This window comes from Myotis yumanensis, unplaced genomic scaffold, assembly GCF_028538775.1.
Source record: "Myotis yumanensis isolate MYYU_CA2020_CCGP unplaced genomic scaffold, mMyoYum1.0.hap1 SCAF_11, whole genome shotgun sequence".
Classification (NCBI taxonomy): Eukaryota; Metazoa; Chordata; class Mammalia; order Chiroptera; family Vespertilionidae; genus Myotis; species Myotis yumanensis.
Genome location: NW_027223762.1, coordinates 13,044,806 through 13,061,886, shown reverse-complemented (window position 1 = coordinate 13,061,886; position 17,081 = coordinate 13,044,806). Strand labels below are relative to the sequence as shown.

Here is a 17,081-nt window from a genome sequence, read left to right as displayed (position 1 = left end):
AGCCAGCCATCCTGCCAGCTGACCTGGGCCACAGCTGTTTCTGACGGTCTCCATCACTGACACTCATTTCCTCACCTGGCTCGAGGGACCAGCATGTGCAGCTGGGTGACACCATCATTCCACCCAATCCACAGACAGCCCAGGGGCTCCTACTGTGTGCCTGGCACTGAGTAGGTGCTGTGGGACTTACAGAGAGGACTGAGACTCTGGAGTGCCACAGTCTTTGGAAAGACCACAGGGCAGGAAGGTTAAATAACAGTCCACAATACCAGTAAAGTTCTAGACAATTATAGAAGAGAGTGGCACGTCGTGATTAATTGTCAGCCTAATCGTGCGTCTAGCCATCGCCATGAGAGCACAGAGCAGGGCAAGTCAGGAGAGGGGGACTGTGCAGAGATCGATGGGCTGCAGGCAGAATGCAGTTTGGGTCTAATTTCTGTCCCGTACACCATGTGACCTTGAAAGTGTGCTTCCCCCTCTCTGCAAGTGTTTTCAGGCTCAGCCCATCTGGAGGAGGCGGGGTTGTAGAGAGTCGCTGAGATCTCCTCCAGCTCGGATATCCCCGGTGTAGGGCTGCCCTGGTCTGGTGGGCCATAGGGAAAAAGTGCACCTTGCTCACGGGTGCCATCTGGACTAGAACTGAACAGCGAGGAGCAGGTACCTTAACAATTGGCCTTCACCACTGACCCCAGGGGTGTCTCCTGGTGGCTCAAATGACCTGTCCGGGTCATCTGACTACACCTGACAGGCATTTCCCACCGACCCGCTCGCTCTGCGCACACTCACTGGCCTCCTGTGGGCGAGCACAGGCAGGGCAGGTCTTCCATCCTGATTCCCGGAGGAGGAAACCGGAGACTCAGAGGAGGGAAAGGGCCTGCCCAAGGCCCCACTGGGAATTAGAGGTGGAGCCCAGAGTGGGGTGCAGGCGAGACTGAGGTGCTCCATGCTCATTCAAGTGGGGTCCACTCCCTCCTCCCCCCCCACCCCACCCAGCTCCCCTCAGGGTGTGGAGTCCACGCAGCCTTCGCGCTACAGCCAGCTGTGCTCTTGTTTCAGCATCCAGCAGGCAGCCGCTTTGATTTGCTGCTAATTCTTTATTTTAAAAAGATTCACAACTCAATTACAGCAGGTAACAATAGCTCACAGTCAATAACACAAAACACAAACCTAATAAACATCCATTTTGACCGGGGGCCATGGACTTAGCTGAGGGGAAAAACACAGCCTCAGCTTGTTGAGAACAGTATCTTATAATTTCCAGGAAATTGGAATGGCTGCGAGTCAGAGTCCGCATTTGAGTGGCAGGTAAATTAATTTGTCGTTTGTCAACCATCAAAAATAAACTGAGCACAGGGGGTGGGGAGGAAGCTTCCGAGATGCCAGCTGAGGCTATCGCTCCCACACAAGTTTGTGTGGCACCATCCGTAGGGTCGGGGGTCTTCAGAGAGGCCAAGGCTGGCCTGTGCCCTGGCTCTCTACAGTGAACAGCCTTGACCCCTGACCCCTTGGCCACAACCTGCTCTCCCATTGCTCTCTAGAAATCAGGGGCTCCTTCACTCTCTGCCTCCCAGAAGTCACCCCCTGGAGAGGTGTGGACAGGCTACATCAGAGCAGAAGCTGCTGTTTGTCCCTCCCTGGCTATGCCCTCCAGGCACTGAATTAGGTCCCTCACAGGCATTATCTCATTTAAATCTCACAACAATCCTTATTATCGCCTTATATAGATGAGGAAACTGGAGATCAGCGAGGGTAAATAAGCTACCCAAGGCCACACAGTAGCACTGGCACAGCCAGGGCCAGGGCGAGGGTAAGCAAGGTGCCTTGGACACAAAATCTGAGGAGGCACTGGCCCTCGAGGTCCCTTGAGCACAGACAGGGTTGGCACCAGGGAGGTGCCTCTCTTGCCGCACCCTAGTCCTGGCCCTGAGTCACAGCTTGTGTTTGCTTCCAGGTCTGGCTGCCTTCGAGCCCCGCTTTCTTCACTGTGGCACATCCTGCTCCAGAGGCGATCGCCTTGTAGTGCAGCTGGGAGCTTGCAGAGGAGTGAGCTCCGTGGTGGGATTTCAGCCCTCAGAGGGCTAGTGATGGAGGCACTGCCTCCCAGGGCCCCTGCAGTTAGTCCAGACAGGCGGCTGTCTGCTCCCCAGGGCTTTCAGCAAGTCCACAGTCCAGGTTAAACTGTGGGGCCGAGGCCATCACACAAGAAAGTAAACTCCGCTCATCAAGCCCTCTGCCTGCTTTGGAATCTACAGAGCGGACCTAGCCCCAAGCCCTACCCTGCACTTGCCATCAGTTTGTCATCTTCCAAATGTACTTCTTATCCCCAGGAGGGCAGGGGTGCTTGTCCTCATTTTTCTCCTTGGGGTGAAAGTAAGGTTCAGAGAGGTTAAGCAAGTTGCCCCAAGTCACACAGTAGAGGGCTCTTTCCATCCCACCCCATTACCCAGCATGAGGTCAAGACCTGGATGAGGCTGACATGCAGATCGGGTTGGAGGTGGGAGAAATAAGAAAGATGGCTTAGGGAGGGGAAAACCATGTCAGGAATAAACAATATATAAAATATATAATTTGGCTAAATCTAAACAGGTGAAAGAATTCAGAAGGATTCATAATGCATGCAGATTGATGCAAATGATGCCCAAAATAACGAGAAGGGCACCACTTACCCCTCAGCAATAAGCAGGAAGGGGCAGGATGGGACTCGGTCTCAGACAACAGTTTTCCAAGCAAACCACACGTTCCGCTGAAAGGACTTCCTTGAGCAACCTGGCAAAGCCCCAGGACAGAGGCGGCGGTCCACACGGCTAACTCAGGACTCCACACAGATCGCCCCTGAAACCCCACCAGCAGCAGCACCCCCTCTGCCCCAGGTTTCCCTTCTCTGAGCTAAACAATTCTCCTCACTTTCCTTTCACTAATAAGCTTTCCTTCTGCCTCAGCTTTTTAATTGTCCTTATTACGGTCTCCATTTGTAATGGGCCAGGAGCGAGGGTTTGGCTGGGGTCTGCGTGAAGTAGGGTGGGCCAGTCGCTCCTCAGCCCACCCCCTTGTGCATCCAGATGGCCTCCCAGCAGCACGTTGGGAAGGAAATGGCCTCTGTGAGGGGAAATGTGGGGTGTGAACCAGGGTCTGCCAGCTCTGTGGCCTCAGATAAGTTACTTACCCCTCTGAGCCTCAGATTCCTCATCTGTCAAATGAGATTACTAACAGCTACTACTTATGGCTACTGGGGGGGTGCCATATGCAGCCATGCCTGGGGCATTGTGGGAGGCTCAGGCACTGGCCCCTCCACCCTCTGCAGCCCTGCAGCCCCCTCCCCACCGCATCCAGGCTCTCCTGCCTCTTCCCTTCCATTGACACAGGCCGGACTCATACCCTCCACCTCCTTCTGCTTGTCCGAGAGCCCACCTGCCCATCATCTCCATGAAACCAACTCCAAACCTCCACCCCACACGCCCTGCAACCAGCCAAGGTCTCCCTCCTGGGCCCTGATTCTGTGAAGAGATTTCCCACTTTCTCTGAGTTTTCACCCCATGATCTCCCTTTGATGTTGAACCCCCACTACCCTGTGAGTTCAGAAAATAAGATAAGGTTCTTATCTGACCAGGGAACAGGTTGGGGTTCTGAGAGGACACAGCTAGGAGAGGGCCTCCTCTGGTCGTGGGACCCACAGCCCTTTGGTCGCCCATCTCGCCTCCCTGCTGGTGAGGTTTCTCTCTTCACAACTGAGGGCATCTCCCCACTTTCTGTGTGAGCCCCTTGATGGCCTGGAGCCCGTCCCTGGTCTCCTCTGGTGCACAGCCTCATGCCACTCCAGCAGGCGGTGACTCCTGTCAGTGCCCGGCCACGGACAGCCGGTGGGCGCCAGACCCTCCTTTGCAGCCCACAGAGAGCTCAGTTCCTCGCCTGGACATCGGCCAGCAGTCAGCCCTCTAGGCCTGTCTCTGCACAACAGGCCTGAGCCCCGCCTGGGCTCCCAGGAGGTGCCTCACACCTTGAAACCTGAGCATTTCCTGGAGTTATAGCAGAAGAAACCACTGTGTGTGCAGTGAGCAAAACTGTCTGGAGGCTTTGTGTGCAAATTCACAGCATCTGAAAGCCTCCCCACCCCACCCCCAGTCCCTTCCCCCACAGCGGGCCTCTGGGGAGGCATTTGTAGCTGGTGAGCTGGCTGCCTTCAAGACAGGCCCCTCGGGGTCCACCAGCTAAGTTACTTTTCCCCAGCCTTGCTTGACTATCGCAACAACCTAGGAGGCAGCGGAAATAATCCCATATCCCACGCTGCTTGTTTTCATCCTGATGGGTTGCTTGTTGTCTGCACACAGATCGCTCCAGAAGGCGTTCCTGGTGGGGCGGGAACAAACAGTCTGGGCTGCATACAGCGCTCTCCCCACTCACTCCACGGGGGCCTTCTCGTGTTAGACCCATGGGGAGACTTTAAACTTTCTACCAAGTCAGCCCCTGCTAATTCCACCATTAATAACAATAATAATAAATATTTTTGAGTGCTTATTAGGTGCCAGCCACAAGCCTAAGACTGCATGTACTAATTCCCTTAATCCTGACAACACACAGGGGCTAGAAGCTGGGTGCTCTATTATCCCATTTTACAGATGTGGAACAGGGATGGTAAGTTCCTTGTCTAAGGTCACATGAGTCCTTTGATTTTGGACAGGGAGGTAAATCCATGATGGGGAAATCCCAGGTACTCAGAACGCCCTCCCCCAGCACCCCATGTTAACACAAACCCTCCCTGTCCTCTCTCTCCTCCTGCCCCCTCCTTTCCCCTCTCATTCTTTCTTGTACCCTTTACTAGACCTTCACCTTCCAAGCTCTGCCAATGAGGCACCTCACTGTCCCTCTCTACTGCCCTCTCCCGACTAGGGGGAAGGGCGACCTTCCTTGCTCACCTCATGGCTGCTGCAGGGGAGAACCATCAGGACCAACGTGGGGGTGCACTCGGCCCACTGGGGGTGCCGGGTGGGCAGGAGGGAGTCAGGCTTCACCCCATGGCAGAAGCCCATGTGCTTTGTCCATTGCAGCATCTCAGGCTACGGAGCTGCCGGCGGGAAAGGCGGGAGGAACACCATGATGCGGTCCCACGGCGTGTCTGTGCTGGGCATCTTCAACCTGGAGAAGGACGACACGCTGTACATCCTGGTCGGGCAGCAGGGGGAGGACGCCTGCCCCAGCGTAAGTGCCAGAGCAGGGTTTTCTCCTCCACATGGGACCCGGGCCCAGGGGGGGCCCTCGGAGGGCACCGGCGCCCCTCACACTCCTCTGGGGACTCAGGATCAGCCATGGCAGGACCCTCCCCTTGTCCTGCCTGCAAGTGCCCCTCCTTTTCTAGGCCATTTGGGTCCTGGGAAAGCTGGGGGTGTGGCTCTTGGGGTTTCACATTCCCACAGGGACCAAGGCTCAGGCACAGGTTGCACAAAACTAAAGGACTGCATCCCATGTGAACGGGCAAATGGTTGTTCCTTTCAGCAGAAGTACGAGTTGAAACCACGTCCTAAACTTTCTTGCTAGGGCATCGCTGTCTTTGGCCATATTATTACAAACAGAAAGATACCAGCTTAAACATTTCTTGTTCAGCTCTTAGGCACATATACTGGTATGTCCATAAGTAGATAGAACAAGGTCTGAAAATATACATATAACTGGTTGTTTCTGGGGCGGGGACTGGAGTTGAGGGTGCTTTATCAGCAATGCCCAGTATGGTTACAAAAAGAATGAGTTCATATAGTATTTATCATCTGTGTGATTAAAGCTTTTTAAAAATGTAACGCACAGATGAGAGCTGGAAGAACAGGTAATCCACTCGCCCCATTTCACAGATGAGAAAATGGAGACCACAGCGGTGACAAGACTTCAAAGTCATTCACGACACAGGACAGAGTAGGGACTTGGGCTCCTGTTTTTGCCGTGCCCACCCTTGCTTAGGCCTCGGTTTTTATAGCCTTTTGTTCTTTTCCACTTACAGCCCATCTCTTGACAAGCCAGATCGCCATTCTCTGCAGCCCCAGACGTAGCCTGTCCTCCTCCTTTCTGACCCCACTAAGGTGTCTAGCAGTCACATGGGAGAACTCCAGCAGCAGGAGCTAAGAAAGCTGGTGGAGCGCTAGCTGGTTTGGCTCAGTGGTTGGAGCCTTGGCCCACAGACTGAAGAGTCTCGGGTCAGATTCCATTCAAGGGCACGTACCTGGGTTGCAGGCTCCATCTCAGGCCCGGGTCAGGGTGCACACTGAAGGCAACCAATGGTTGTGTTTCTCTCACATCAATGTTTCTCTCTCTGTGCCTCTCCCCGTCCCTTCCACTTCTCTAAAAAAAACTAGTAGAGGTCTGACATGACCAGGAGCATGAAAAAGTGCAGACTAATGAAGCAGCTGCCATGCAAACGCTCAGCACCTAGTGGCTTGCCTCTTGCTGTGCCAGGCCCCTGGCAGTGCTGGCTGTCCTCGCAGGAACTCAGCCCCCTGCAGGGCGTGTCCCCTTGGGGCCAGGCCCCACCCTCACTTGCAGCACAGCTTCCACCTGGGGCAGGGAGTAGCCTCAGAGGACAGATGTGGGGACAAGGGCTACTGAGAAAGCAATTCAATTCCACAAAATAAACTCAGGGCTTCTAAGAGCTGGCACTGGGCTGGGAGCAAAGCATAGCCTCCCCCACCGTCCCCACCCCACCCCACCCTACCCCCATGTTCTGGGTTAAAACAAAGCATCAGGTGTAAGCTTCGCAGGTACAACCTTGTGAATGAGGACTGTCTGGACTCCAACTTTTACTCAGCAACAATAATCAGGACTTTCCAACCTGATATAATATATTAAGTCATTAAACTGCAGGCTGCCGTAATGTTCACAGGAATTTATCGAGTGCTAATGTAATTCTTTCATCTAAGCAGAAAGATTGCATTGACTTTTGCAAGGGACTTTTACTTGATTGGATTGTAATCAGTTATGTCTTTTCACAGGCCTGCGTCCTCTTTTTTTTAATTCAATTGTAATCTACTTGTTCCTCTGGTTGCTGCACTTTATCATTTCATTAATCAACCGACTGGCTCTCAAAGTTGGTGGATGTGCAAGGAGAGCTCAGTTCTTAGCCAGGGACAGAGGGCAGCCCCCTCTGCTGGCCAGGCAGGCGCAGCATGGGCCTGGGGAAAGGATCTGATCTTCCCTGTGCTCCAACCTCCAACCCCCCTGGAGTTACTGGGAGAAGGAGAAAGAAAGGCCTCTTACAGGCACTACGTCAACCTCTAGTTCTCCAAAATGGTGTCTAGAGGGGATCCTCTAGAACAGTGGTTCTCAACCTTCCTAATGCCGCGACCCTTTAATACAGTTCCTGATGTTGTGGTGACCCCCAACCATAAAATTATTTTTGTTGCTACTTCATAACTGTAATGTTGCTACTGTTATGAATCATAATGTAAATATCTGATATGCAGGATGTATTTTCATTGTTACAAATTGAACATAATTAAAGCATAGTGATTAATAGCAAAAACAATATGTAATTATATATGTGTTTTCCGATGGTCTTAGGCGACCCCTGTGAAAGGGTTGTTCAACCCCCAAAGGGGTCGCTACCCACAGGTTGAGAACCGCTGCTCTAGAAGACGAAGTGGACTCTAAGAATTAAGCTGCGGGAGTTGCCGGCTTTGCTGGTTCCGCTCACATCCGTGTAGTTGCTCTTCCCATGCACTTGGCCACATGGAGCCCAGAGTGGGCTCCGCTGCTGGAACCCCCTGCAGGGATGTACATCCCTTAGCCCTCCCCCACCCTTCTCCACTTCCTTCCTGGACTCATCTGGGGGCATGATGCAGGGCTCTTTACATCAGCACTACTGACATTTGGAGCAGATAATCCTTTGCGGTGGGGGCTGTCCCGTGCACTGTGGGTGGTTAGCAGCATTCCTGGCCTCTCCCCACCAGATGCCAGTAGGATCCCCGGTAATGACAATCAAAGATGCATTCACATGTTTCCAAATGTCCCCAAGGGAGCAAAACCACTGATCTAAATGTTAAACCTCACCACCACCACCACCACTCACAATGCAAATATTGTGAGAGGCTGGTACACACCCAGACAGCTCCCAGTTGGTTCAACCGTATTCAGCAAATATTTGTTAAATACATACTCTATGACCATCACTGTTCTAGGAACATGGGATATAGAACATACAGTATATCTAAAGAAATATCTTTGCTCTCAATATCTTTCTTTACATTCATGCCAGGGGTAGAGGGACGAACAGACAATAACTAGTTCATCAGTTTATTAGTTGATCAGGGTGTCCCAGATTGACGTGCAGGGGTCCTCAAACTATGGTCCGCGGGCCACATGCGACCCGCCAAAAACATTTATCCGGCCCGCCGGGTGTTTTTGCCACCGCTGTGTGCATAGAAATTTGTTCATAGTGTTTTTTTAAACTATAGTCCGGCCCTCCAACGGTCTGAGGGACAGTGAACTGGCCCCCTGTTGAGGACCCCCGTGTTAGAGTATATAGGATTAGGTAGGGGGAGCCACATGTGCCAGAGTTTGAGGCAGGTTGCAGTTTTAAACAGGGTGGCCAAGGAAAGCCGCTTGAGAAAATGGCAATTGAGCCCTGGCTGGTTTGGCTCAGTGGATAGACTGTTGGCCTATAGACTGAAGGGTTCCAGGTTTGATTCTGGTCAAGGGCACATGCCCAGGTTGTGGGCTTGATCCCCTACTCTCATCGTTGATGTTTCTAACTCTCTCTCCCTTTCACTTCCTCTCTGAAATCAATAAAAATATATTTTTTTAAAAAGAGAGAAAGAAAATAGCAGTTGACCAGAGTCCCGGAAGAGGTGAAGAACAAGGAAAATATCTGGGGAGTCCAGCAGACAGAGTCCACATCCCTGAGGGCGGAGCACGCCTGGTGTGGCATGCAGGGAGCAAGAGGGGGAGTAGGGGAGACATGAGGTCAGGTAAAGGGCCAAGTCAGACCCTTGTAAGGTCATGTTTAAGCATGTGTAGGAGAGTGTTGGGCGGAATAGTGAGAATAGTGAGCCGATGCAGTTTGGGCTGCTAAAGGCCCATTCCTGCTACAAAGGAGAGAACAGACCCCGGGGGCCCAAGGGAAAAGTCAGGCAGTGAATTCGATGGCTATTTCATCAGTCCCAGCAAGAGATGCTGGTGGCTTGGACCAGGATGGTAACAGCAGAACTGGTGAAAAATGGTTGAATTCTGGGCATAGTTCAAATGTAAAATCCAAAGGGATGTCCTGCCCGATTAGATGATGAACTGAGAGAAAGAAAGGGTCAAGGTTGACTCCAAGCATTGAGCCTGAGCCGCTGGGAGGAGGAGCTGCCGTCACCTGATGGGGGGATGCTGTGGAGGAGCAGGTCGGGCGCAATCAGGAGTTCAGTGTTGGTGTGCTGGCTGTAGAGCGACGTCTGGTAGACAGCCCAGCGGGGACTCTGGTAGACAACAGGAGATGGGCACTGGAATTCAGGAGAGAGGTCTAGAGTGGAGACACCAATTTGGGAGAAACGAGCATAAAGTGGAGACAGGATGAGCAGTTCAGATGGAGAAGACCAAGGACTGAGACCTGGGGACCCCCAACAGGAAAAAGGACATGAACCAGCAAGGAGGCTGAGGAGGAGGAGCCAGGGAGGTAGGAAGGAATTCAAAAGGGTGTGCAGTCCTGAAGGTCAGGTGAGGAAGCTGTATTATGAAGAAGGGATCGACTCCACCAAGTGCTGCTGCAGGGGCAGCAGGGGGTGAGCTGTAGTGACACAAAGGCCCTGGTCCAGTCCATAGCTCCCTCCTCCCCACTCCTGCAATCTCCAGCATCTGCATCCCCACGCTCCAGAGGCCCCCATCCCCACCCCCTCCCCGCTGCCAGGCAAGGAGAGGAAGAAAAGGAGCAGGGTCCGAGGGAATGGACTGCCTTGGCACACTGGTTCAGACTGGGCAGCCCCCGATCTACAGAGAAGGAGGCAGGTCCAGGGAGGTTCTGGCCTCAGCCAATGTGGCTCAGCCAATCTCCAGCCGAGCCTGTTAAGAGGCCAGCCTGAGCCCTGGGTTCTGTGCTCTGCTCTCCCAGGTGACAGCCGCATCTCTGTCCCAGCCCTGGGCTCAGGCCGGCTGCCCCTGGCATCTCCTGCCCTCCTTCCAGCAGTCCCTCGGTCCACCCCAACCCCAGGCCTGGACAGCACTGCACAGACATCGGAGAAATGTCAGCTTTGTCCAGGAACCATTCCCAGCCTTCCACCCACACTAAATCACCTCTTAAAAATACCAAATTACTCCCATTGTTAAATCCAAAATGCCATAAAACAAATCGCATCTCAGCTCTTTAGCTGGAAATTTCTCTAGTGCTCACTGCCGGCACCCCTGCGTGCTTCAGCGCAAAGAGGGGCTAAAGATGAATGGCCGCATCCACCGGCTGGTTACACAGCAGCATTCAGTGGAAATCTGATGTTTGATTGGCCTTTTTTCTATTAAGTAAAAGAAAAGTCATTTCCTCTGAGGCTAGGTCGATGTTTGTGGCCGACAAGCGGGATGGCTCTTCTTGAAGCACTGGCCTCTTTATTCGGGGACCCAAAGATCCGAGTCACAGGGAGTCCCAGCACACCCGGGACCCTATGCCTGGGCTCACACCAGGACATGTGTGGGCCCAGAAGTGAATCCAAAACAAGACAGCAGCCATTTATTCAGTCCCCGACACGTGCAAGACACCGTCTCTGCTACACACCACCTCCTGTGCCTGTTCTCCTTGCACGCGGGGGTCAGACGGAGGCCTGCCCACAGCTGGTCAGGGGTGTCCAACAGACCCCAGGGCCCACGGCCTCCTTGGTGGCAGACACAAGAGCTCTAGTTAGGACTATGCCAGGGGAGCTCTGGAGGCAGGAAATATGACGTGAGCTGGAAGGAATGAGTTGCCCAATATGGAGAAGTGACTTTCACAAGGATGAGCTGGGAATAAATCTGAGTCTGGCCTCCCACTGGTTTCTTCTCTTTCCACAAGGCAGCAGACCTGCAACTTCCTCCCCACTGCCCGGAGAATGGAGGCCCCTGCATGATCTGACTTCCAGTTTTGTTCCCTCCACCCACCCCCCCTCACACTCTCTCCATCTCACCACTTAGGACCTCTGTCACCTGCTCTGCAGTCCAGAGGACACTTCCGCCCCTGCTGAACCATCTCTCTGTCCTGAGATGGACTTTTCTGAGCCAAAAAGACTCCTTCCCCAAATGCCCCACTCACCTTCTGGGTGCGTGCTGCTCTCTCCCCCTGGGATGCCCTAACTTTCTCTCATTCTCTGTGTTTAAAAGTCTATCAGATATAGTATACAACATAGGGGATACAGTCACTAATGTTATATTAACTGTGTATGCTGACGGATGGTTACTAGACTTAACATAATGATCACTTCCAAAGATATATAAATGTCAATCACTATGTTGTATACCTGAAACTAACATAATGTACATTAATGTCTTTTTTTTTTTTTTTTTTTTATTTATTTATTTATTTTTTTCCTCTTAAAGTATTACAAAGGGTATTACATAAGTATCCTTTCCCCCCCCCCCCGCCCTTGACAAACCACTACCCTCCCTTACCCCCCAGTGTCTTATGTCCATTAGTTATGCTTATATGCATGCATACAAGTCCTTCGGTTGATCTCTTACTCCCCTCCCTCCTGCCCCCCAACTCTCTCTGGCCTTCCCACTGCAGTTTGACAATCAGTTTGAGGCAGCTCTGCCTCTGTATCTATTATTGTTCAAAAGTTTGTAATGGTCTTTATTATCCATGAATGAGTGAGATCATGTGGTATTTTTCCTTCATTGACTGGCTTGTTTCACTTAGCATAATGCTCTCCAGTTCCATCCATGATGTTGCAAATGGTAGGAGTTCCTTCTTTTTAACAGCAGCATAGTATTCCATCGTGTAGATGTACCACAGTTTTCTAATCCATTCATCTACTGATGGGCACTTAGGCTGTTTCCAGATCTTAGCTATGGTGAATTGTGCTGCTATGAACATCTGGGTGCATATATCCTTTCTGATAGGTGTTTCTGGTTTCTTGGGATATATTCCTAGTAGTGGGATCACAGGGTCAAATGGGAGTTCCATTTCCAATTTTTTGAGGAACCTCCATACTGCCTTCCATAGTGGCTGCACCAGTCTGCATTCCCACCAGCAGTGCACAAGTGTTCCTTTTTCTCCACATCCTCTCCAGCACTTGTCGTTTGTTGATTTGTTGATGATGGCCATTCTGACAGGTGTGAGATGGTACCTCATTGTTGTTTTGATTTGCATCTCTCGGATGATTAGTGACTTTGAGCATGTTTTCATATGTCTCTTGGCTTTCTGAATGTCCTCTTTTGAAAGGTGTCTATTTAGATCCTTTGCCCATTTTTTGATTGGATTGTTTATCTTCTTTTTGTTAAGTTGTATGAGTTCCCTATAAATTTTGGAGATTAGTCCCTTATCAGATATGACGTTGGCAAATATGTTTTCCCACGAGGTGGGTTTTCTTGTTGTTTTGTTGATGGTTTCTTTTGCTGTGCAGAAGCTTTTTATTTTGATGTAGTCCCATTTGTTCAGTTTCTCTTTAGTTTCAACTGCCCTAGGAGCTGTATCAGTGAAGAAATTGTTTTGGCATATGTCTGAGATTTTGTTGCCTTTGTATTCTTCTAGAATTTTTATGGTTTCCTGTCGTACATTTAAGTCCTTTATCCATTTTGAGTTTATTCTTGTGTATGGTGTAAGTTGGTGGTCTAGTTTCATTTTCTTGCATATGTCTGTCCAATTTTCCCAACACCATTTATTGAAGAGACTATCTTGGCTCCATTGTATGTTCATGCCTCCTTTGTCAAAAATTAATTGAGCATATTGGTTCGGGCTAATTTCTGGACTCTCTATTCTATTCCACTGATCTATATGTCTGTTCTTGTGCCAGTACCAGGCAGTTTTGAGAACAGTGGCTTTGTAATACAGCTTGATATCTGGCATTGAGATCCCACCTACTTTGTTCTTTCTCAGGATCGTTGCAGCTATTCAGGGTCTTTTTTTATTCCAGATGAATTTTTGGAGAGTTCGTTCTAGATCTTTGAAGAAGGCCATTGGTATTTTAATGGGAAGTGCGTTGAATGTATAGATTGCTTTGGGTAGTATGGACATTTTAATGATGTTGATTCTACCAATCCAAGAACATGGTATGTTCTTCCATCTGTTTATGTCTTCCTCTATCTCTTTTTTCAACGTCCTGTAGTTTTCTGAGTAGAGGTCTTTAACCTCTTTAGTTAAGTTTATTCCTAGGTATCTTAATTTTTTTGGTGCGATGGTAAATGGGATTGTTTTTCTGATCTCCCTTTCTGAAAGTTCACTGTTGGTGTATAGAAATGCCTCAGATTTCTTGGGGTTAATTTTGTATCCTGCTACATTGCCAAATTCATGTATTAAGTCTAGTAGCTTTTTGATGGAGTCTCTAGGGTTTTGTATGTATAATATCATGTCATCTGCAAATAAGGACAGTTTTACTTCCTCTTTTCCAATTTGGATGCCTTTTATTCCTTCTTCTTGCCTAATTGCAATGGCTAATACTTCCAGTACTATGTTGAACAGGAGTGGTGAGAGTGGGCATCCCTGTCTTGTTCCTGTTCTTAGGGGAAATGGTGTTAGTTTTTGTCCATTGAGTATGATGTTGGCTGTGGGCCTGTCATATATGGCTTTTATTATGTTGAGGTATGATCCTTCTATTCCCACCTTTCTGAGAGTTTTTATCAAAAATGGGTGTTGGATTTTGTCGAATGCTTTTTCTGCATCAATTGATATGACCATGTGGTTTTTTTCTTTCAATTTGTTTATGTGATGTATCACATTTATTGATTTACGGATGTTGTACCATCCTTGCATCTCTGGGATGAATCCTACTTGGTCATGGTGTATGATCCTTCTGATGTACTGCTGGATCCGATTTGCTAAGATTTTGTTGAGGATTTTGGCATCTATGTTCATGAGGGATATTGGCCTGTAATTCTCTTTCATTGTGATGTCTTTACCTGGTTTTGGTATTAGGGTGATGCTGGCTTCATAGAATGAGCTTGGAAGCGTTCCTTCCTCTTGAATTTTTTGTAGTAGTCTGAGGAGGGTAGGTTTTAGTTCTTCCTTGAATGTTTGGTAGAACTCCCCTGTGAAGCCGTCTGGCCCTGGGCTTTTGTTTGCTGGAAGCTTTCTGATGACTGCTTCAATTTCTTCCATAGTTATTGGCCTATTGAGGTTTTTAGATTCTTCCTGATTGAGTTTTGGAATGTTGTATTTTTCTAGGAATTTGTCCATTTCCTCCAGGTTGTCCAGTTTGTTGGAGTAGAGTTGCTCGTAGTATTGTTTAACAATCATTTGTATTTCTGTGGGGTCTGTTGTTATTTCGCCTCTATCATTTCTGATTTGGTTTATTTGGGACCTCTCTCTTTGCTTCTTGGTGAGCCTGGCTAGGGGTTTGTCAATCTTGTTTATCCTTTCAAAGAACCAGCTCTTGGTTTCATTGATTTTCTGTATTGTTTTTTTGGTCTCTATTTCATTGATTTCTGCTCTAATCTTTATTATCTCCTTCCTTCTGCTCACTCTGGGGTTTTCTTGTTGCTCTCTTTCTAATTCTTTGAGTTGTAGAGTTAGATGATTGACTACCATTTTTTCTTGTTTTTTGAGATAGGCCTGTAGAGCTATAAACTTCCCTCTCAGGACTGCTTTCATTGTGTCCCAGAGGTTTTGGATTGTTGTGTTTTCATTGTCATTAGTGTCCAGGATGTTTTTAATTTCTTCTTTGATGTCATCGGTAACCCAATCAATATTTAATAACATGCTATTCAGCTTCCAAGTGTTTGAGTATTTTGGGTTGTTTTTATTGTAGTTTATTTCTAACATTATGCCATCGTGGTCTGCGAAGAAGCTTTTTATGATTTCAATCTTCTTGAATTTGTGGAGACTTTGCTTGTGACCCAATATGTGGTCTATTTTTGAATATGTCCCATGAGCACCTGAGAGGAATGTATATTCCGCAGCTGTGGGGTGAAATGTTCTGAAGATGTCAATTAAGTCCATCTGATCTAGTGAGTCATTTAGGATTGCTGTTTCTTTGCTGAGTTTTTGTCTAGCGGATTTATCCAGTGATGTCAGTGGTGTATTAAAGTCCCCTACTATGATTGTATTGTTGTCGATCTCTCCCCTGATATCTTCCAGAAGTTTTCTTATGTATGTGGGTGCTCCTGCATTGGGTGCATATATGTTTACCAGGGTTATATCTTCTTGTTGTATTGATCCCTTTAGTATTATGAAGTGGCCTTCCTTATCTCTGGTTATGGCCTTCACTTTGAGATGTACTTTGTCAGATATAAGTATTGCTACCCCAGCTTTCTTTTCCTTTCCATTTGCGTGAAAGATATTTTTCCATCCCTTCACTTTCAGTCTGTGTGAGTCCCTTCTAATGAGGTGGGTCTCTTGTAGACAGCAGATGTATGGGTCATGTTTTTTTATCCATTCAGCCACTCGATGTCTTTTGGTTGGAGCATTTAGTCCATTTACATTTAAAGTTATTATTGAAAGGTATTTGTTTGTAGCCATTTCTTTTTGTGTGTGTGTGTGTGGCTGTTTTCTTTCTGAGCTTGATATTTCTTCTTTTTACACCAGTCCCTTTAGCATTTCTTGCATGGCTGGCTTGGTGGTGATAAACTCCCTTAGCCCTTTTTTGTCTGTGAAGCTTCTTATTTCCCCTTCAATTTTGAATGATAGCCTTGCTGGATAGAGTATTCTTGGATTCAGTCCTTTGCTTTGCATCACTTTGTAGATTTCCGTCCATTCTTTTCTGGCCTGATGTGTTTCTGTTGAGAAATCATTTGATAATCTAATGGGAGATCCCTTGTATGTTACTTTCCGTCTCTCTCTTGCAGCCTGTAAGATTCTCTCTTTATCCTGAACATTTGCCATGGTAATTATGATGTGTCTTGGTGTGGGTCTTTTCGGGTTCACCTTGTTTGGGACTCTCTGGGCTTGTGTGACTTTTTTCTTCCCCACCTCAGGGAAGTTTTCTGATATTATTTCTTCGAATAGGTTTTCTAATCCATGTTCATCTTTCTGTTGTTCTGGCACCCCTATTATTCGTATGTTGTTTCGTTTCATGTTGTCCCAAAGCTCCCTTAGGCTCTCCTCCTGTCTTTTAATTTTTTTCTCCATTTGCCGTACAGTTTGAGTGTGTTTTGCTTCCTTGTCTTCTAATTCACTAATTCGGTCCTCCGCTTCTCCCAGTCTACTGTTGATACTTTCAATGGAGTTTTTTATTGAAGCTATGTCACTCTTCATTTCTTCTTGGGACTTACTTAAGTTGTTGATTTTTTCATCTGTTTCTTCTAGCTTCTTGCATAAGTAGTTGAGTTTTTCATCTGTTTCTTCTTGCTTCTTGAACATGTGGTGCATGTACTCTAGGAACCTTATTCTGAATTCTTTTTCCGTCATGTTGCATATCTCTGTCTCACTTAGCTGCTTTTCTGGCGAGTCCTCCTTTTCTTTCCTTTGGGGGTTTCTTTGCCTACCCATGTTTGATCTCGCTGACATATGTAGATGTTGAGGTGTTCAGTGGCTGCTCCCTGGGTGGCAGGGGCTCCTTGGGTTGTGGTTGCTGCTCAGACGGTTGCGGTAGCAGCTGCTTTCCAGTTGGCAGCAGCTCCTCTGGTGGGTGTTGTTCACAGCTGTGTTGGCTCTTCTGGCTGGTGGGGGGAGGCTTCACGTACAGTTGCTGTTCCACAGACAGAGGGTGTGGTGATCAGGAGGCTGCGGTGATCAGGAGGCTGCGGTGATCAGGGGGCTGCTGTTGCTTGGATCTGCTGCGTTGATTTAAAGGCACAAAATACAACAGAGCAAGGCACAACGTACCAGGCACTGAACACAAGTATATTCACAATATTAATAACTCCAAATAAAGGTGACCACCCGAATTAAGAGAATTAGGGGATAAGGGAGAAAGAAGAGAAGAAGATAAAAGAGAGAACAGAAAAGAAAAATAAGAAAAAAACAAACAAAAAAGGAGTGCAAAAATAGAATTGGGAAAAAAGAGGGGGGAAAAAAA

General features: G+C 48.4%; 1 protein-coding gene across 1 annotated transcript in view; it reads left to right on the top strand.

Moving 5' to 3' along the window:
• ALK (ALK receptor tyrosine kinase) overlaps positions 1–17,081 on the top strand; it is a 572,354-nt gene that overhangs the window by 527,570 nt on the left and 27,703 nt on the right. The window contains exon 13 of the mRNA XM_070428933.1: positions 5,043–5,193. Within this exon, the coding sequence (XP_070285034.1) occupies positions 5,043–5,193 (151 nt within the window). The remainder of the gene's footprint in view (positions 1–5,042; positions 5,194–17,081) is intronic.